At 42.6% G+C, this 22,156-nt stretch overlaps 1 protein-coding gene across 2 annotated transcripts in view; it reads right to left on the bottom strand.

Annotated features, from left to right (window-relative positions):
• Positions 1-22,156, bottom strand: part of LOC124614033 (alpha-1,6-mannosyl-glycoprotein 2-beta-N-acetylglucosaminyltransferase) — a 444,765-nt gene that overhangs the window by 109,522 nt on the left and 313,087 nt on the right. For both annotated transcript variants that reach the window (XM_047142857.1, XM_047142858.1), the window contains exon 2: positions 11,632-11,852. In XM_047142857.1, the coding sequence (XP_046998813.1) occupies positions 11,632-11,829 (198 nt within the window). In that variant the 5' untranslated portion in view covers positions 11,830-11,852. The remainder of the gene's footprint in view (positions 1-11,631; positions 11,853-22,156) is intronic.

The raw sequence follows: 22,156 nt of genomic DNA, 5'->3' as shown, positions 1-22,156 counted from the left end.
CAGTGTTTTCGGAAACAGCACATAAACCATGGGAAGATTATACATACACGTATAACAAAATCAAGTTTAACCATGAACAATTATATGTTTGTTTTGTCACTGTCCATGGCTAAACTTATCTTTGTTATACATATACGTATGGTTTATATGCTATTTCGGAAAACACTCTTTTGTCTGCCAGGATGATTTGAAAATGGGTTTAGGTAAACCTACACTAGTCAGCAGTTAAATACAAAGTAAAACTTGTAACTTTGGCTGTTTTGTATCGAACATTCATCATCACATTCATTAACCAATAAATTCAGCATTGGGGACTGGAATGCGATTGTAGGTGAAAGGAGTTGAAGACAAGGTTACGGGAGAATATTGGCATGGTAGTAGGAATGAGAGAGGTGAAACACTAATTGAGTTCCACAACAAATTTCAGCTGTTCAAGAATTACAAAAGGAGGAAGTATATTTGCAAAAAGGCCTGGAGAGACGCGAAGATTCCATCTGGATTACATGCTGGTCAGACAGGTTCCTAAATCGGATATTGGATTGTAAGGCGTATCCAGGAGCAGATATAGACACTTCACACTTTAGTAATTTCGAAGAGTAAATTGAAGTTTAAGAGAAGCACACGGAAGAATTCATGTGTAAGAAAGTGGGATAATGAAGTACTGAGGAATGATGAGACGCGTCTGAAGGTCACTAAGATAGGATCTTTCGGAAAAATATCACCCACACAATTCCGAAGACTACAAGAGCTGGTAAGTGCGAGAATTATCGCACATTCAGCTTAACAGCTCACGCTGACAAGACTAATATGCAACAGAATGGAAAAGGAAACTGAGGATCTATTATAAGACAATCAGTTCGTCACGGTAAATAATGACAGCCAAACCAGTTGCAGGATAAAGATTTATTAAAATTCTTGACCAATTCTTTTATTAATCTCCATTGCAGGATGTAATTTTAGATATTTTACTTCTGATGAAGGTATATTTATATATACCGAAACCTTGGTCAAGAATTTTACTAAATCTTTATCCTGCAACTGTTTTGGTTGTCATCATTTAACGTGAAGAATTTCAACAGTTGCTGTTTCAGCCATGTTTAAAATCTTGAAACAATCAGTTCGGATTTAGGAAAAGTAAAGGCAACAGAGAGAGAGAGAGAGTTCTGATGTTGCGCTTGATATGAAAGCACAACTAAAGAAAAATCAAGACACTTTCACAGGATTTGTCGATCTGGAGAAAGTGTTCGATAATGTTAAACAGTGGAAGATGTGCGAAATTATGAGTGGTATACAGGTAAGTTATAGGGAGAGATGTGTTATTATGCAACATGTACAAGAGCCAAGAGGGAATAATAAGAGTAGAAGAACGAAGTGCTCGGTTTAAGAAGCGGGTAAGACAGGAATATAGTCTTTCGCCCCAACCGTTCAATCTATACATCGAAGAAGCAATGATGAATAGAGTGGGAATAAATTTTAAGGTGAAAAGAAATGAATGAGAGGATTCGCTGATCATATTGCTATTCTCAGTGAAAGTGAAGAATAATTACAGGATTTGCTGAATGGAATGAATAATATAATGAGTACAGAACATGGGTTGAGAATAAATCGAAGAAAGACGAATGTAATGAAAAGTAGCAGATATGAGAAGAGCGCGAAAACATCAAAACTAATGGTCAGGAAGTAGATGAAGTCAAGAAATTTTGCTACCTAGGCAGCAAAATAATCAATGACGGACGGAGCAAGGAGGATATAAGAAGCAGACTAGCACTGGCAAAAAGGGCTTTCCTGGCCAAGACAAATCTGCTAGTATCAAAACATAAGCCTTAATTTGAGGAAGAAATTTCTGAGAATGTACGTTTGGAGCACATCACATTATGTTATTGAAACATAGACCGTGGAAAAACCTGAACAGAAGAGACTCGAAGCATTTGACATGTGATGTTACAGTAGAATGTTGAAAATTAGGTGGATCCCCCAAGAAAAGGAATGAGGAGGTTCTGCGCAGAATCGGAGATAAAAGGAATATATGGAAAACTCTGACAAGACCAAAGGACACAGTAGCCGACCGGTGTGGCCGAGCGGTTCTAGGCGCTTCAGTCTGGAACCGAGCGACCGCTACCGTCGCAGGTTCGAATCCAGCCTCGGGCATGGATGTGTGTGATGTCCTTAGGTTAGTTCGGTTTAAGTAGTTCTAGGGGACTGATGACCTCAGATGTTAAGTCCCATAGTGCTCAGAGCCATTTGAACCAAAGGACACAGTAATAAGATAGCTGTTAAGACATCGGGGAATAACTTCCACGATACTAGCGAGAGCTAAGATGGCAAAACCTGTAGAGGAAAATAAATATTGGAATACATTCAGCAAATAGTTCAAGACATAGGTTGGTGGATACTGCAATAAGTAATACCACAGTAGGCAGTTCAGATGAAGAGGAGTTAGCATCTTTGAAAAGGTCAATCGCAGATGATGGAAAGAAAAACATAGATACCAAGAAGGTAACTACAAAGGAGCCATGGGGAACAAAAGAAATACTGATCAACGAAAGAAGGAAGTACAAAAATGTTCCAGGAAATACAGAAATACAGCAATACAAATCACTTAGGAATGAAATAAATACGAAGTGCAGGGAAGGAAAGGCAAAATGTCTGCATGAAAAATGTGAAGGAATCGAAAAAGAAATGATTGTCGGAAAGACTGAGCGTATAGGAAAGTCAAAATAACCTTCGGAGAAAGTTAAAGCAAAGGTGGTAACATTAAGAGTAAAAGGCGAATTCCACTGTTGAATGCAGCGGAGAGGGCGCATAGATGGAAAGAGTACACTGCAGACCTGTAGGAGAGGTGGACTTGTCTTATGGAGTGATACAAGAATAAACGGAAGCCGACAGGGAAAATACGGGAGATAAGTATTAGATTCAGAATTTAAAATAGGAAGACTTAAGATCAAATAAGGCAGAAGGGGTTGATGAAATTCCATGGATTTCTTAAATCGCTGGGGAAAGTGGAAACAAAGTGACTATTCTCGTTGGTGTGTAGAATGCACACTGAGGTGCGTAAGTCATGGGATAGCGTCAAGCATGTATGCAGATGGCCGGTGTAAAAGGTCCGTGCGTTGGCCGAGCTGACATTTGTACTCAGATGATATATGTGAAAAGGTTTGCGACGTGATTATGGGCGCACAACGGGACTTGACAGACTTTGAACGCAGGATGGTAATTGGAGCTAGACGCATAGGTCATTCCACTTCGGAAATCGTTAGGAAATTCAATATTCCGAGATCAACAGTGTCAAGAGTGTGCCGAGAATACCAAACGTCGGTCATTACCTCTCACAACGGCCGACGCAATGGCCGATGGCCTTCACTTAACGACCGAGGGCAGCGGCATTTGCGTAGAGTGTCAGTGTTAACAGACAAGCAACACTGCGTGAAATAATCGCAGAAATCAATTTTGGACGTGCGACGAAGGTATCCGTTACGACGTTGGGCGAAATATGGCGTTAATGGGCTATGGCAGCAGACAACCGAGGCGAGTGCTTTTTACTAACAGCACGATACCGCCTGCTACATCTCTCCTGTGGTCGGGTGGTAGCTCCATAATGGTGTGGGCTGTGTTTAAACGCAGTGAACTGGGTCCTTGGTTCAACTGAAACGATGACTGGAAATGGTTATGTTCAGCTACTTGCAGACCATTTGCAGCCATTCATGGACTTCATGGCCGGCCGGAGTGGCCGTGCGGTTCTAGGCGCTTGAGTCTGGAACCGCGTGACCGCTACGGTCGCAGGTTCGAATCCTGCCTCGGGCATGGATGTGTGTGATGTCCTTAGGTTAGTTAGGTTTAAGTAGTTCTAAGTTCTAGGGGACTTATGACCTCAGCAGTTGAGTCCCATAGCGCTCAGAGCCATTTGAACCATGGACTTCATGTTCCCAAACAGCAACAGAATTTTTATGAATGACAGTGCGCCATGTCATCAGGCCACAACTGTTCGCAGTTAGATTGAAAAGAACACTCTGGACAGTTCGAGCGAATGCTTTGGCCACCCAGATCGCCCGACATGAATCCCATTGAACATTTATGGGACATTATAAAGAGATCAGTTCGTGCAGAACGTCCTACACTGGTAGGACTTTCAGAATTATGAATGGCTCTGGAGGCAACGTGGCTCAGTATTTCTGCAGAGGGCTTCGGACAACTTGCTGAATTTGTCCACGTCAAGTTGCTGCACTACGCCGCGCAGAAGGAGATCCGACAAGATATTAGGTGGTGTGTCACGGCTTTCGTCACCTCAATGTATGAGACGGGCGATATCCATCAGCCGTTCGGAAAAAAATCATCCACACAATTCCGAAGATTGCAAATGCGAGGATTATCGCACAATCAGCCTCTCAAGACGAATAGACAGCAGAATGGAAAATAAAACTAAGGATCTGTTAGAGGACAATCATTTTGGCTTTAGGAAAGGTATAGGCGCCAGAGAGACAGTTCTGACATTGCGGTTGGTAATGGAAGCAAGGTTGGAGAATTGTCATCCTGGAAAAAGCGTTCGGCAGTTTAAAATGGTGCAAGATGTTCGAAATTCTGAGACAAAGGGGAGTAAGTTATACGGAAAGGTCGGTAATAAACAATATGTACAGCAACCAAGAGGGAACTAACTTTGGAAGGATGTAAGACAGGGATGAAGTATTTCGCCCCTACTATTCAATCTGTACATCGAAGAAGCAATGATGGAAATAAAAGAAAGGTTCAAGAGTGGAATTAAAATTCAAGTGAAAGTATATCAGAGATGACATTTCTATCCTCAGGACAGCGAAGAAGAGTTTGAGGATCTGCTGAATGGAATGAACAGGCTAATGAGTGCAGAATATAGACTGAGAGTAAATCGAAGGAAGTCTAAGGTAACGAGAAGTTACAGAAATGGGAATAGAGAGAAACTTATCGAAATTGGTGATCACAAATTAGACGGAATGAAGGAATTCTGCTACCTCGGAAGCAAGATAACCCATGATGGCCGATGAAAGGTGGACTAGCAACAACCAAGAGGGCATCCCTGGCCAAAAGAAGTCCACTAGTAACAAAGATAGGCCTTAATTTGAGGAAGAAATTTCTAAGATTGGACGTTTGGAAGCCAGCATTGTTCTGTTGTTGAATCACTGAGTGTGGGAAAACCGGAAAATAAGAAAATAATCGAAGCAGCTGAGATGAAGTGCTACCGAAGAACGTTGAAACTTGGGTTGACTGACAAAGCTAGGAATGAAGTAGTCCTTCGTAGAATCGGCGAAGATAGAAACATATGAAAAACACGGAAAAGAAGAAAGGGCAGGATAATAGGACATGTGTTAGGATATCAGGGGATAATTTTTATAGTATTGGAGGGGGCTGTAGAGGATAAAAACTGTAGAGGAAGACAGAGATTGGAATACATTCAGCAAATAATTGAGGACGTAGGTTGCAAGTGGTATTCTGCGATGAAGAGGTTAGCACAGGAGAGACTTTCGTGGCGGGTGGCATCAAACCAGTCAGAAGTCTGATGACAGTTTTTGTCTACAGACTGTAATACTTCTTATTAGATGTTGGTAATTCCAAGTAAAATCGATTCTTACTGCACACGCCACATTAAGAGTAACACGCAAATCTTCTCAATTTCTGTGAAGTCTTTCGTAAGAACGTAAATGCTAAAAAATATAAAAAGTGTCAACAACTCGCTGACATCGCTCGTTGGCGAATGCAATGATGCTGCACTGCCGTGTCATTTGGTAATCGTCTTTAGTATTAATGCAGACAGCGTGAAAATGAAAAGTGTGTTGAAAGTATTTATTATTTGTAATAATTGTTTTTAAAGTACCAGAAGAGAGGAGTAAAATTATTCGACAACTGACAGAACATCTGAAAAGCCTTGTGTCTGTATATGTTAGTTTTCTTTACGTATGTATGTAATTTATTCAGTCCGATCAAATGTAATTTTACGTATCAGAAACGGAGAATGTACTTCCATAATTGAAAGCATAATTTATAATTTTAAAAAATTAAAAATATTTTCAGGAAGACTCAGTATCAACATTGGTCATAAAATTACAACTGGATCCTTGTCTCGACCAGCAGGCTCACCTGACGTGAGGAACTCTGGTCCTATGTGAAGGCAGTTAGTGGCACGAAAGTTAGTGTCCAGTCACTAACCGAAGGGACAGGAATTAAAACTGAAGGTAGCAAAAGAAAAGCGGCAATGTTTAACTACGTTTCCAAATGTTCCTGTACAAAGGAAACCCCAAGATTATTGCCCTAATTTAATTCTCGTGCTACTGAAAAGACGAGTGACACAGATATTAGTGTCAGTGGCATTGAAAAACAGCTGAAATCGTTAAAATTTAACGAAGCTCCATGGCCTATGGAATCCATCTGAGATTCTATACTGACTTTGCGGCTGAGTTAGGTGCTCTCTTAAATGTAACTCTCGAACAAACAACCGCGCCCAGTGGTTGAAGGGAGCACATGTCACACCCTTCTAAATGTGGGGTATCAGAAATGATCCACAAAACTTCCATCCAGTATACACTTGACATCCATTTGCTGCAGAATACTAGAAGATATTCTAGCTGAAATGTAATGAAGTATCTTGAACAGAATTATCTCCTCCAGGCCTACCAGCATGGATTCCGAAATCATACATATTTAAAAAACCCAACTTGTACTTTTATCACATGAGATACTTAAAGATATGGATGAAGGCAGTGAAGTAGATGCAGCATTCCTCGATTTCCGGAAAATATTTCATTTAGTACCACATCGACACTTATTATCAAAAGTTCGATCGTCTGAGGTATCAAGCGAAATTTATGACTGGAATGGGGATTCTTAAGTAGGGAGAACGCAGCATGTTATCTTTGATGGATGATGATGATATTTGGTTTGTGGGGAGCTCAACTGCGCAGTCATCAGCGCCCGTAAAAAGTCCCAATTTTGACGCAGTCCAATTTTTGCACAATGCTATCTCGCCACTGTCACGAATGATGATGATGAGGAGGATGAAATGACGAGGACAACATAAACGCCCAGTCCTCGACCGGGAATCGAACCCGGGACTTCGTGATCTTCGATGGAGAGTCATCGGCAGATGGAGAAGTAACTTCGGGTGTGTCCCAGGGACTTTGCTGATAATGTCATACATTAATGTGCTTGCGGACAATATTAATAATAGCTTCAGACTTTTTGCAGACGATGCAGTTGTCTTCAAAGAAAGAAATTGCGCAAATCTCAGTCAGACCATAACAAGATTTCAATGTGATGGAAAGATTGAAAGCTTGCTTTAAAGGTTCAGTAATTTAAAACTGTGCACTTCACAAAACAAACAAAAAAGTAGTATCCTATGATTACAGTATCAATGAGTCTGAGTTGGAATCGAACAACTCATACAAACGCAACCCATCCTGGAATAATGGTCAAGTGTGTGGGATTTATACCAAATAGGACTAACAGGGAATATTGAACGAATACGAAGAAGGGCAGCACGAATGGTCACAAGTCTGTTCGACCCATGGGAGGGAGTCACGAAGAAGCTGAAAGAACTGACTGGAAGACGCCTGAAGAAAGATTGCGTCTATCTCATGTAAATCTTCTTCGAAAGTTTCTAGAACCAACTTCAAGTGATGAATATCACACAGGGATAGCAGAGAAAAGATTAGAATAATTACAACACGCTCAGAGGCAACTAGGAACTCATATATCCCGCTCTCCATACGTGAATTTGGGGAGAAAGCCCTAACACCTGTTATAGTGCGGCGTACCCTAAGCTATGTATTTCACAGTGGGTTGCGGATTGCATCTCCATAGCAATATCTAACAAGTCGAAAACGTGTTGTACTGGTGTGATTATACATTAAGAAGATTTGTTTCAATGACGAAAAATTTATTGTAGTTACCTGACATTGTCAATACAGAGACATAGTTTATTTATTTTAATGAATGTTGATTTTTTGTAAAATCTTTATTAGCCACGATCGCATCTAGGAAATCTGATAACTAGATTCGACCATTACTCGTAATCTTCAGATCAAGATATACACAGTAGTGTCCAAGATAAGAGGACTATTTGTCAACTGTCAGCTTCGAAAAAAATGGCTCTGAGCACTATGGGACTTAACATCTGAGGTCATCAGTCACCTAGAACTTAGAACTACTTAAACCTAACTAACCTAAGAACATCACACGCATCCATGCCTGAGGCAGGATTCGAACCTGCGACCGTAGCGGTCGCGCGGTTCCAGGCTGAAGTACAGACAAGTACTCTTGTCGTGCTTAGAAAGTAGTGTTGTAAAACTGTCATAAGCTACAGTAGACTGTCGCGAGTTAATGTGGAGTACGGCAGTTTTCCTAGTAGCGCTGGTCAGTTACGATCGTACCTGCGTTACGTGTATGTTGTGTGTGTTGCATATCTTTCAAGCGTTACCTCGCAAGGATTGCTTTTTTTGTGAATGCGGTCACTGTTTTATTACATTTCCCTGAAAATCGGAGGTGGTGAAACGTCTAGAAACTGAGTGAGGGCCAGGTAACTTAAGGAATATTTTCGTTCTCTATGTTACTTGAAAGTAAATCGCATTTAAAGCAAAATAAAAATTGTAAATATTTAATTCGGGTTCTATTCGAACACTGTTGACTTGTTACGCGAAACAGAGGGATGTTGTAGTAAAAATAAAGAACCCTACAGAAATTGATGATATAGCGCTAGAAAAAGCTATTTGCTCAACAAAAAAGGCAAAATAAAAAAAGCACAAAACAAAAGTATATCAAACATCGCTTCAGTGCTCCGTCAAACTTCTCTAAACATGCCTCTATATGCCCATCTTTTTAGAGATGGTTGTGGGACTCGACTGTTCGATGCAGGATGTCAGATTAAACACCTTTCAGTCATCTAGTTTCCAAACTTATTTTATTTGGCTACGCCGTCGTCAGGCCCCTGATCGACGTGCAGGGTGACTCTAGCTCAGTTGTGATCAAAACAGGGGCCAACAATACTGGTATTAGTGGATTTTTGGGAATGCGACCGCTTCAGCCGTCATCAGTCGGCAGATGGCTGAAAGGTGTTTGACATCCTGTGCTCTAAACATGTTCTTGTCATTCATAGACAACTTTCATATCTATCAACTATAAGAGGGAACTCTCAAGTTTGACTATGATGAAGAACATTTTCTTAAGTGTAAAATAACAAAAACAACTGCAAATAGTTGTGCGTATGATGTGTAATTTCAACAAAAGTAATTGCTTTGGTTACATAAAGGCGCAGAAGTTAGGCGATCAACTGATTCTTATTGCTTATAAAATGCCGTTTTTATTCTGGAAGGACATAAAATGCACAATGGAGTAACACCGAATGATGTGTGGTTCTAATTGTGTGCAAAACAAAAAACCAATGAAAAAAAAAACGGGTAGTCGTTGGCTCCTAGTTTCTCTCTTAAACACTCATTTACGTTTCTTGCCCTACCAATACTATCGGTAATCCTACAGTTTGTTACGTCATTTATGTAATGTACCGAAATTACCGAACCGCAGCTTTGATAGAGCTGAACTCTAATAGGAAGTTATATTTGTAACAACCACACTGCATGATACTAGTCAAAGTTTCCATGAGGTGGACGTACAGAAACTGAGGATGGCTAGTAACGGTCGAAGCTAGTTTTAGATTAGATTAGATTAAATTTACTTTCATTCCAATTGATCCGTAGTGAGGAGGTCCTCCAGGTGTAGAACATGTCAGAAAAACGAAAATGTTCAAATGTGTGTGAATTCTTAAGGGACCAAACTGCCGAGATCATCGGTACCTAGACTTGCACACTACTTAAACTAACTTATGCGAAGAACAACACACAGTCATACCCAGGGGAGGACTCGGACCTCCGGCGGGAGGGCCGTGCAGTCCGTGACATGCCGCCATAAACCTCGCGCTCACTCTACGCAGCGGTAGTTTTCAGTTCTCCTGTGTGTCATTGTTGCTAATCGAAATTAAAAACACTCAATATTCGGTGAAAAAAATCATTGACAGTAGTAACAAGTAGCCTCGTTTCTCTTCGATATCGAGTGTCCATAATGTGTCTCTGTCATCGATGATACGATGTGTTCAAGACTGCAGTGTCGATATTGAAACATATTACACTACCGGCCATTAAAATTGCCACACCACGAAGATGACGTGCTACAGAGGCGAAATTTAACCGAAAGGAAGAAGATGCTGTGATATGCAAATGATTAGCTTTTCAGAGCATTCACACAAGGTTGGCGCCGGTGGCGACACCTACAACGTGTTGACATGAGGAATGTTTCCAACCGATTTCTCATACACAAACAGCAGTTGACCGGCGTTGCCGGGTGAAACATTGTTGTGGTGCCTCGTGTAAGGAGGAGAAATGCGCGTACCATCATGTTGCCGACTTTGATAAAGGTCGGATTGTAGCCTATCGCGATTGCAGTTTATCGTATCGCGACATTGCTGCGCGCGTTGGTCGAGATCCAATGACTGTTAGCAGAATATGGAATCGATGGGTTCAGGAGGGTAATACGGAACACCTTGCTGGATCCCAACGGCCTCGTATCACTAGCAGTCGAGATGACAAGTCATCTTAACCGCATGGCTGTAACGAATCGTGCAGCCACGTCTCGATCCCTGAGTCAACAGATGGGGACATTTGCAAGACAACAATCATCTGCACGAACAGTTCTACGACGTTTGCAGCAGCATGGACTATCAGCTCGGAGACCATGGCTGCGGTTACCCTTGACGCTGCATCACAGACAGAAGCGCCTGCGATGGTGTACTCAGCGACGAACCTGGGTGCCCGAATGGCAAAACGTCATTTTTTCGGATGAATCCAGGTTCTGTTTACAGCATCATGATGGTCGCATCCGTGTTTGGCGACATCGCGGCGAACGCACATTGGAAGCGTGTATTCGTTATCGCCATACTGGCGTATCACCCTGCTTGATGTTGCCATTGGTTGCACGTCTCGGTCACCTATTATTCGCATTGAAGGCACTTTGAACAGTAGACGTTACATGCCAGATGTCTTACGACCCGTGGCTCTACCCTTCATTCGATCCCTGCGAAACCCTACATTTCAGCAGGATAATGCACGACCGCATGTTGCAGGTCCTGTACGGGTCTTTCTGGATACAGAAAATATTCGACTGCTCCCCTGGCCAACACATTCTCCAGATCTCTCACCAACTGAAAACGTCTGGTCAATGGTGGGCGAGCAACTGTCTCCTCACAATACGCCAGTCACTACTCTTGATGAACTGTGGTATCCTGTTGAAGCTGCATGGGCAGCTGTACCTGTACACGCCATTCAAGCTTGCTTTGACTCAATGCCCAGGCGTATCAATGCCGTTATTACGGCCAGTGGTGGATGTTCTGGGTACTGTTTTCTTAGGATCTATACACCCAAATTGCGTGAAAATTACATGTCAGTTCTAGTATAATATATTTGTCCAATGAATCTGCATCTGCATTTCTTGTTGGTGTTGCAATTTTAATGGCCAGTAGTGCATAAGCCCTAAACATGTATATACCGTAATCGATTATCATCGAACATCCCCACTCCTGCGCGCCCAGTAGTAGTGTAGTGAACGTCGGCGTGGGAGGCGACTGACCTGAGGCACCATGCTGAGTATGGCGGCGGTGGAGTCGTTGGCGTCCGCGGCGGCGGCGGCGGCGTCTGGCGCGGCGTGTCGGGCGCTGCCCAGGCTGGCGACGTGCAGCTGCAGCCACACGAACGTGACGAGGAACAGGAAGACGGCGGTGCGCACGCACGACGCCGTCCGCCGCCGGCCGATCGCGGGCGCCGCCATGGACACGCGCAGCCCGCGGCCCGCTGCAACCACACCGCCAAAACTGGCCCTCACTGTCTGCTTCCGTCACGCCACCTCACGCAAATGACTAGCTGTGCCAATCACAGAAGCCAACACACAAAAGTTAGTAAACACAGAAGCAAGACATCTGCGATAATCTATACAGGCTGTTCCAAAAAGGTACGGCCAAACTTTCAGGAAACATTCCTCACACACAAAGAAAGAAAATATGTTATGTGGACATGTGTCCGGAAACGCTTACTTTCCATGTTAGAGCTCATTTTATTACTTCTCTTCGAATCACATTAATCATGCAATGGAAACACACAGCAACAGAACGTACCAGCGTGACTTCAAACACTTTGTTACAGGAATTGTTCAAAATGTCCTCCGTTAGCGAGGATACATGCATCCACCCTCCGTCGCATGGAATCCCTGATGCGCTGATGCAGCCCTGGAGAATGGCGTATTGTATCACAGCCGTCCACAATACGAGCACGAAGAGTCTCTACATTTGGTACCGGGGTTGCGTAGACAAGAGCTTTCCAATGCCCCCATAAATGAAAGTCAAGAGGGTTGAGGTCAGGAGAGCGTGGAGGCCATGGAATTGGTCCGCCTCTACCAATCCATCGGTCACCGAATCTGTTGTTGAGAAGCGTACGAACACTTCGACTGATATGTGCAGGAGCTCCATCGTGCACGAACCACATGTTGTGTCGTACTTGTAAAGGCACATGTTCTAGCAGAACAGGTAGAGCATCCTGTATGAAATCATGATAACGTGCTCCATTGAGCGTAGGTGGAAGAACATGGGGCCCAATCAAGACATCACCAACAATGCCTGCCGAAACGTTCACAGAAAATCTGTGTTGATGACATGATTGCACAATTGCGTGCGGATTCTCGTCAGCCCACACATGTTGATTGTGAAAATTTACAGTCTGATCACGTTGGAATGAAGCCTCATCCGTAAAGAGAACATTTGCACTGAAATGGGGATTGACACACTGTTGGACGAACCATTTGCAGAAGTGTACCCGTGGAGGCCAATCACCTGCTGATAGTGCCTGCACACGCTGTACATGGTACGGAAACAACTGGTTCTCCCGTAGCAGTCTCCATACAGTGACGTGGTCAACGTTACCTTGTACAGCAGCAACTTCTCTGACTCTGACATTAGGGTTATCGTCAACTGCACGAAAAATTGCCTCGTCCATTGCAGGTGTCCTCATCATTCTAGGTCTTCCCCAGTCGCGAGTCATAGGCTGGAATGTTCCGTGCTCACTAAGACGCCCGATCAATTGCTTCGAACGTCTTCCTGTCGGGACACCTTCGTTCTGGAAATCTGTCTCGATACAAACGTACCGCGCCACGGCTATTCATCACGAACGTGGTTTTGCAGTCAGTGCAATGTTTACAAATGCGGAGTTGGCAGATGCCCATTTGATGTATGGATTAGCACGGGGCAATAGCCGTTGCGCGGTACGTTTGTATCGAGACAGATTTCCAGAACGAAGGTGTCCCGGGTCAAATGGTTCAAATGGCTCTGAGCACTATGGGACTTAACATCTGTGGTCATCAGTCCCCTAGAACTTAGAACTACTTAAACCTAACTAACCTAAGGACATCACACACATCCATGCCCGAGGCAGGATTCGAACCTGCGACCGTAGTAGTCGCGCGGTTCCGGACTGAGCGCCTGAACCGCTAGACCACCGCGGCCGGCAGAAGGTGTCCCGGCAGGAAGACGTTCGAAGCAATTGATCGGCGTCTTAGGGAGCACGGAACATTCCAGCCTATGACTCGCGACTGGGGAAGACCTAGAACGACGAGGACACCTGCAATGGACGAGGCAATTCTTCGTGCAGTTGACGATAACCCTAATGTCAGCGTCAGAGAAGTTGCTGCTGTACAAGGTAATGTTGACCACGTCACTGTATGGAGACTGCTACGGGAGAACCAGTTGTTTCCGTACCATGTACAGCGTGTGCAGGCACTATCAGCAGCTTATTTGCTCCACGGGTACACTTCTGCGAATCGTTCGTCCAACAATGTGTCAATCCTCATTTCAGTGCAAATGCTCTCTTTACGGATGAGGCTTCATTCCAACGTGATCAAATTGTAAATTTTCACAATCAACATGTGTGGGCTGACGAGAATCCGCACGCAATTGTGCAATCATGTCATCAACACAGATTTTCTGTGAACGTTTGGGCAGGCATGGTTGGTGATGTCTTGATTGGGCCCCACGTTCTTCCACTTACGCTGAATGGAGCACGTTATCATGATTTCATACAGGATGCTCTACCTGTGCTGCTAGAACATGTGCCTTTACAAGTACGACACACATGTGGTTCATGCACGATGGAACTCCTGCACATTTCAGTCGAAGTGTTCGTACGCTTCTCAACAACAGATTCGGTGAGCGGTAACCAATCCCATGGCCTCCACGCTCTCCTGACCTCAACCCTCTTGACTTTCATTTATGGGGGCATTTGAAAGCTCTTGTCTTCGCAATCCCGGTACCAAATGTACAGACTCTCCGTGCTCGTATTGTGGACGGCTGTGATACAATACGCCATTCTCCAGGGCTGCATCAGCGCATCAGGAATTCCATGAGACGGAGGGTGGATGCATGTATCCTCGCTAACGGAGGACATTTTGAACATTTCCTGTAAGAAAGTGTTTGAAGTCACGCTGGTACGTTCTGTTGCTGTGTGTTTCCATTCCATAATTAATGTGATTGGAAGAGAAGTAATAAAATGAGCTCTAACATGGAAAGTAAGCGTTTCCGGACACATGTCCTCATAACATCTTTTCTTTCTTTGTGTGTGAGGAATGTTTCCTGAATGTTTGGCCGTACCTTTTTGTAACACCTTGTATATTACAGCGCTAGGCGAAGAGTGCACATGCTCCGTTATTACTACAAACTACATACAGTACTCGTCATATGTTACTTACGGAAGAACAGTGTATTCATTCACAATACTTATTTCATTCGGCGCATTAACGATGGAAAAATCACTACATGTATCGGCGAGGTCCGCGGCAGCCTAATGACGGAAAACAACTCTTTCCGATTGACTTCTATAAGACTCGTGCTGGACACCTTCACTCTTCCAGGTTCACAACTATGATATGAGGAAGAGGCAACCGGGACACCATAACTCTCCCCGCGTGCGTTCTGTCCCGTGCCTCGCTGTAAACAAGGGTCGCGCGGTTGGCCGTGTGATCCCTCGTGAGGAATTCGCAGCACTCTTACTCGGAGTTGCTTTCATGTGACAAGGCTTAAAATTTTAATACTTTAATAGCTCACGGCGTTTGGGAAATTAGTCTGCGTGTCTTATTACTATCATTCCTTATTAATTTACTTACCTTATTAACCCTCCTATCCATATCAATTGAGATAGGGAAAAATACAAACGAAAAGAATAACATCCGCTAGGTTTCTTCGAGATTCGAACCCGGGTTTCCGACTCCCAGCCAGTTACCTTGGCCATTGCGCTATCGGTGCTGTCGGCGAAAAGTGTTTAACACGTGGTTACAGAAGCGGCAGTAGTAAAAGTTTCTTACCTCGATTTCTGGAAAAGTTTGCGTTTGCGGACCCCACACCTGATGAGGAAAAATGCTCTATTTACAATTATCTATCGATCCCTTCAATTTTGAGTGGATTGCTCGTCATAACCTTTAGGGATGATTTTCTCAAAATTGCGGGGGTGTTGACCCAAAATATCTTAGATTCCTTCGTTTTAGGTTGTACATAAGCGACCTACCAAATTTGAGCCGAATCGGTTGGCCGTGTCTGAGGCCTTCCCCTTGTGAGATCAAGCAAACGCAGAAATTTTCCAGTTATTCAGAACTTAAATACCGGTACCGATTTTAACCGATCGATTTTTCCCATTCCTATCTCTTATTACCATTCAACACCAAACTATACGTACGTGCATTATTTACCTACACCCAAGAGGTAAACATGACACACACCGCTCATAAACGTACGGAAAGATATCATTGCGTTTAGAGGATAAAAAGACTTTCCTATTAGGCCGCTGAACCGAATCCTCTCCTAGGCAATAGCGTCACACGACTGTTCACTTTCTTTCGCCTCATAAACACAACAAAAAATATATAACAATAAATCACTCAGAACAAAACTTGCACGATTTACAGAGAGATGGCCTCTACGACGTTCCCTCAGACATCAGGCTGAGCACTGGGTAGAATCATGCAACAGAAACAAAGTAACACTAAAGCACAGACAAGTAGCGGACCCTGCACCACTGCGGCACTAATCCTACGTAAAGAAGAGGCGGCAGCGACGAGTTCCTTGCAAACAACGATTAGACGAACACAATGGACCTTTTGATAATGAACTTTTTGAGACTTACTGTAATGTAACCTCATATTATCTACTGTCACAACGATCTCTAACAGCAGACAAGACAGCTGACATGAGAAGTTGTGATGCTTTCAGGAGTATCTCGACATTCTCTCGGGGCGAAGTGACGCCGTCATGGAGAAAGCCTCCCAGAAACGTGTCCAGGCGTTGCACCACCTCTGCCATAGTGATCTCATCCTGGTGACATTCCGAGAACGTTTTGTATTAGTTCAGTTCAACGAGCTACCTGAAATTTATACGTGGTTTGTTCATTGTGATAGAAGAGACGGAAATGCATTATTTGTCTACATGATTATAATGCAAAAACACAAAAAAAAAATTAACGATCAATACCGTACCGCACTGAGCTGTTTTCTAATTGCAAGTGTGATTCTACTACATTAACTCTCATGAATCAAGCAAAAAAATCACAAAAATAACTCACCATTGTGTGCCACACGAGATACAAACCAGAACAAAAAATGATACAGTATGACTAAAACACAAAACACAGTTACTCGCGAAGAACTTACGTTCGATTTGTTAGAATTTTTTGAAATATGTGTTACAACATCTGTGCGTCACTCTGGTAAATAGCTTCAGCATAAATGTGGTTGCCTCGAAATATACCACAAAAAGCCATGAGTGATTCTGTTAGTGATGGCAGACAGCTCTCATTGAAATCCACGTAATGATAGCTGATCCTGAAGTCGTATTTAAGAGACAAATAAATGCTCCAATCCACATGCAAATGAGGTTATTAAAATCTAAGTGATCAATTGCCGAACCATTCGCAATAAAGCCCCAGAGTTCGTTCCTAAAAACAGTGGAAATTACATAATATAAAGAAAGCGGTTTAAAACTCTAAACTGACATCAGAGAGGATTCCGGAGAAAATTTCAGTGTACTGGGGAAAGATAGGCTAATGGGAATTGGAACTGGTGTATTCGTCACAGAAGACAAGATTCACCGAGATGAATGCGATATCATTTGGGCAAGGCATAGATTCAAGGATGGGCATAAACTTACAAACGGGTCATTCTATCAACCACCAAAAATATAATCGAAAACTTTCAAGAAAACCTCAGCTTGATAATAACAAATGTTCGCCAGTCATATTATCGTCATTAAAGGAGATTTTAATCTTACACCAGTCGATTCAGTAGATCGTGATGGAAAGCCGCCAACTGACACCAGATAATACTGAAGTAGCTACGAACACTGCTCACTTCCTGCAGGATATATTAAAGTTTCACAATGTCACAGCAGTATAGGAGCACCAGCAACATATAACATATTGATGCGTGCGTGCGTGTGTGTGTGTGGTGTGTGTTTTGTGTGTGTGTGTGTGTGTGTGTGTGTGTGTGTGTGTGTGTGTGTGTATGTGTGTGTGTGTGTGTACGTAGGTTGGTGTCAGCAGGGGAGGTTGTACCGTTGATCTTATGCGGCGAAGTGTGCCGCTTTCGACCACTAGACGCTGCGAAATAGCGCTAGCACTAGAGTGACGTGCAAGTAAGAAGTCATGTGGGCGATGCGTTTTGTGAAGAGAATACGTTGGGGCGTCATCGATGTGCTCTGTTTCTGTTTCACTCCGATTACTCCAGGAAACTCTTTCCTGTAAAATGGCAACGCTGGGGAGTGTTTCACATGGGGAAACTTTATTCTGGTTTTGTCTCTCTCTCTCTCTCTCTCTCTCTCTCTCTCTCTCTCTCTCTCAAATTAGGCCTATCGCTTGTTATTGTAATATTTGCTACGTCAACTGTGTGTTCTCCGTAATAAATGTTACAATGGCCTCATCACGCCAACACAAACACCAAAATCAACGTTAAATATTCGATGCGCAACCCTTATCCTCTAGAGGCAGACGTGGTAGAATGACCATTCGCCACAACCTCGCAGACTGCTTCACACTCATATCTCCGAAAAATCCAATCTAGAAGGTGTAGATTGCTGTCTAGTTCTGTTGCGGCATAATGCAGAGTCCTATAAGGCTTGTGCGACAGCTGTCACGAACACAAACCTATGGATAAAATGTCTTCCAAGTCCACCATACCACATCTTTCTCGGAGAAGTTTCCATACGTTTGACGTGCGCAAAAAGCAATAGACGTAAAGAAGTTCCGTTTGAGAAAGAGGCACACCACGTGATGGAGAGGCAGTTGCGGATTAACAGTGGAATTTATTTTATTTCAATGCCAAGGTAAACTTTTTAGTGACTAAACCGATTTCGAATTTTTAGTCATTTATATTAGGCCATTGAAATTTCTTGGCCTATAGCTGCGTCAACATTTACGTCGGGCTCCTATTAGTAGGAGAAAATGACTAAACACGCTAAACCTGTTTAGTCATTAAAGAATTTACGAGTGAATGTGAAATAATCTCTGTTGACATTAGGTAATGCGCTTGCTGATGTTGCATGCAAATAACATGGCAAATATACGAGTAAATCTAAACGAATTGTTTCCTACGCGAATTCTGAAAGTATAGAGAAGGTTTACGTCGAAAAGTGGCACAATATTGTGCTACATACGCGCACTAAATCATATCTACAGGAGTATTTGTGATGTCATTTTGGTGTGATTCACGATCGTGGATGTACACTTGGGGACGTTCAGTTATATGTCATTAATATACTGATTGGATAAGACACGCAGCTGTTTTATTGATGGTATTTAAATCACACAATAGATTTAAAAATTGTACAATTTAAGAGACTTTAACTAACACTCCAACATTTTCTTGAAATTGAAAGAAATAATCATTTTGTAAAGGTTGTAACGCCGGAAATGCATATCCTCCTATTTCCATCTATTGTACTATAAATTTGTTTTGCTTATTTTTGTTACCTGAATATATGACATTTCTGTGTCTTTATATATTGTAATTGTTTTACTATTTGTATATATATATTTATGCATTTATGTCGATGTGTAATTGGTTTGTTTTGTAAATATTATTTGTATTTTTACGCTGGGTCTTACCTAGGGAAAACTATGCTATCGAACGAATACATCGATAGGTCGTGTGGAGAACCAGAGTGTTTAGGATCTTTGGTAGTGTTAACTCTGTCGCGTGGAGCGCGGGCAGAGGGGGTCTGGCTGGAGGGGGGCAGTGGAGCAGGTGTGTTGTGTGACGCTCCTGCGAGTTGCCGCGCTTTCGGGGTTTGACAGCATGTAATCGCGCTCGACTTGCTATGTTAGTTTCTGACATGGTGTCGCGGACGGGAAGTGTTAGCTGGCACACATCAAGAGCCCGTTTCGGCTGGAGACCGTGTCGAGAAGAAGGCGCGCCAACATCCAGCTTCTGCAACAGCGACGGCCGACAATGAGTGACTGTCGCCACCTGCTCGATCGACGGCTTCAAACCTTCAATCAACCAACAAGGAAGACTGGAAGCACGTAAAGTTTTAGAACTGTATGGCAGACCTCAGCTTTTAAAATTGTTGCATCACAAAATTACAGCAACTTAGCTTCAACCTTTGTTGCTCATTGTCGCAATTGCATTACCAAGCAGGGTTCCTTCCTTTTCCGAAATGAACCTGAGTGTCGTTGTAATTCAGACGCCAGCATTAAAGTAATATCATTCCATTTTACTGCTTTAATTTCAAAGTTCAGTTAAGGTATTCATAGCTGGCTACAATATTTAGATTACACAAGCACAAATTAAGAGTGCGAGTTTTGTTAGCATATTTTAGCTTACCTGTGACTGCAGCTCAGCTTGGTACGTACTAAATGTTACTATTGTTAATTGTTCAGAAGCATTTAATTCAAGTTCAAAGTTAAATCTCTTATTTTTAAATTGGGTAGATTCAAGTAGCTTTTGAAATGATCGTTGAGGTAGCCCAAGACTAATCATATTTTACTGAATTTCGATGTTTTTCAGAAACAAAGCTCACTATTAATTTCAGTCACTAAATTAACTTTCAATTTTCCAGTTTTATTAATTCTTTTGCTAAATTAACTCAGAGTGTAGCGAAATTTATTACTTCTGACAAACTTTCAGTTTTCACACTACACGTGTCAACCTTCAGTTGCCACGCTTCTAGTGCTAATTATATGTGTAATAACCTTTCTTTTTCAGTTACTATAGTAATTGTCCATAGGACTGGCGACCGTAATTTCCCCCAAATCTCAAATATCTAATTACCGCTAGTTAATTGTTAACGTAACGACCGCACATTTACTTTCTTTATGAACTTTACCCCATTTCAAAATTAATGTCAACCAGTTTCATTTGCATTTTTCCTTTCATTTAGATGTAACCCTTTCCTCCCTCTTTACCGACAGATTAACTTCGGTGACGATTGCTTTTCCCAAATTTCCATTAGGTACACGCGGTTTAATTTTTCACTGTCATTAAGGTCGATAAGTGAGGGGGAAGTTACAAGTTTTCGGCTACACATATCTGTGATGACGTTTGAACGTTGGTGCACTGTAAAGATCTTTTTTCTTCACTACTAGCTGTTCCCAGCTATTCTTTGCTGTGGCTCAGTCTAAGTGAAAAAAAAGAAAAGGGAAAGCACATATTTCTAATATGTACGGGAATTGTGCGTACATCGTAATCTCCTTCGCCCTCGTGCCTCTGTCCGTCTCCTCCCTCTTCCAATTAAGACTGTTGATATTTTCAAAAATATCCGCGAGTCAGACTATCGATATTTAAAAAAAATATCCTTATCGGCTGTCGACATATCGGAAAGAAGTATCTATACATCGATGGAGATAGTATTGAAGTAACTGGCTATAAAAATATCGGCTGCACATTGTAAATACACTGCCGGTTTTAGAGCTGTATTTTTAAGTATTGATTTATTATTAGATGTTCAGTACATGAACAGGCTAGCAGCTTGCCTATCCCCTTAGAACAAGAACTGAAAGAAAACCGATGCACGTTCACGCTTGACGATAACGACTTTGCTAACAATAGTAATTGCACCTGAGTATCACAATAAAAAGTGTCCGATGGGCCCGTCGGTCGGTTTCTTCACATCCCCGTTTTTTTCATTTCTGCCAATGCCAGCGACCTAGCAGCTGAAGTGTCAAAATTGCGTGGTAAAGCTAAACGTTGAGTTTCTGTTGGTAGCGCCGATTACGTCAGCATTTCCCCTTCCACGTCTCCGCCACATCGCAAAGACCAATCTTGTCATTTAGATTTTTGTTCAAAGTTTTCAGCACAGGTTTTTGAAAAATTCCGATGTTTTTTATCGCAGCTGGTGTGCTATTTCTTTACATTGGAAATCATGTTATTCCATTCACAGCTCCACTTCTCAGTTCAACGGGACTTCTCCTTTTGCGCCACATATAATTGCTTCACACATTCAAAGAGAGAGAGTGGACGCTATAAAAGCTCTAAAAGTAGTAAGACTTCTTTACACAGTGAAAGTAATTTACTTCTACTACTTCAATTTCAAAAGAACATCTTCAAATATTTACCGGAAATTGTGAAAAAAATATAATATCGTCTTTCGATATTTCCATTTTGATGTCGATATATCATATTGGTGCATAGAATATTACCAAAGTATATCGACATACTGTTGAGAAACATGTTGACAAATAGATATGTGTGTTGATGGGAAATATTTTAGGGAGAATTGTCGATCTATCGATATTATATCGACAGCCTTACTAACCACTCTCTCTGTCCCACTCTCCGACCCCCCCCCCCCCCGTCTCTCCGTCCACCTTCTCCCTCTTCCTCTCCATCTCCCCCTGTCTCATCACTTTCCCCTCTCTCTTTGTCCATCACCTCATTCCCCCTCTTTCTGTCCATCTTCTCCTTTCTCTCTAGCTCCTCTTGCCCCACCTCTTTTCTCCTCTCTCTGTCCTCACCTTATCTCTCTTTCTCCGTTCATCTCTTCTCCCCCCCCCCCCCCTCCATCTCCTCCTGCCACCTCTCTCTGTCCATCTTCTGCTTTCTGCTAGCTATGTCCATTTGTTTCCTCTCCTCTGCC

Source organism: Schistocerca americana, chromosome 4 (assembly GCF_021461395.2).
Source record: "Schistocerca americana isolate TAMUIC-IGC-003095 chromosome 4, iqSchAmer2.1, whole genome shotgun sequence".
In the NCBI taxonomy this organism is placed as follows: Eukaryota; Metazoa; Arthropoda; class Insecta; order Orthoptera; family Acrididae; genus Schistocerca; species Schistocerca americana.
Note: the sequence above shows the minus strand (reverse complement) of the source record. Positions and strands in the feature narration are given on the sequence as shown.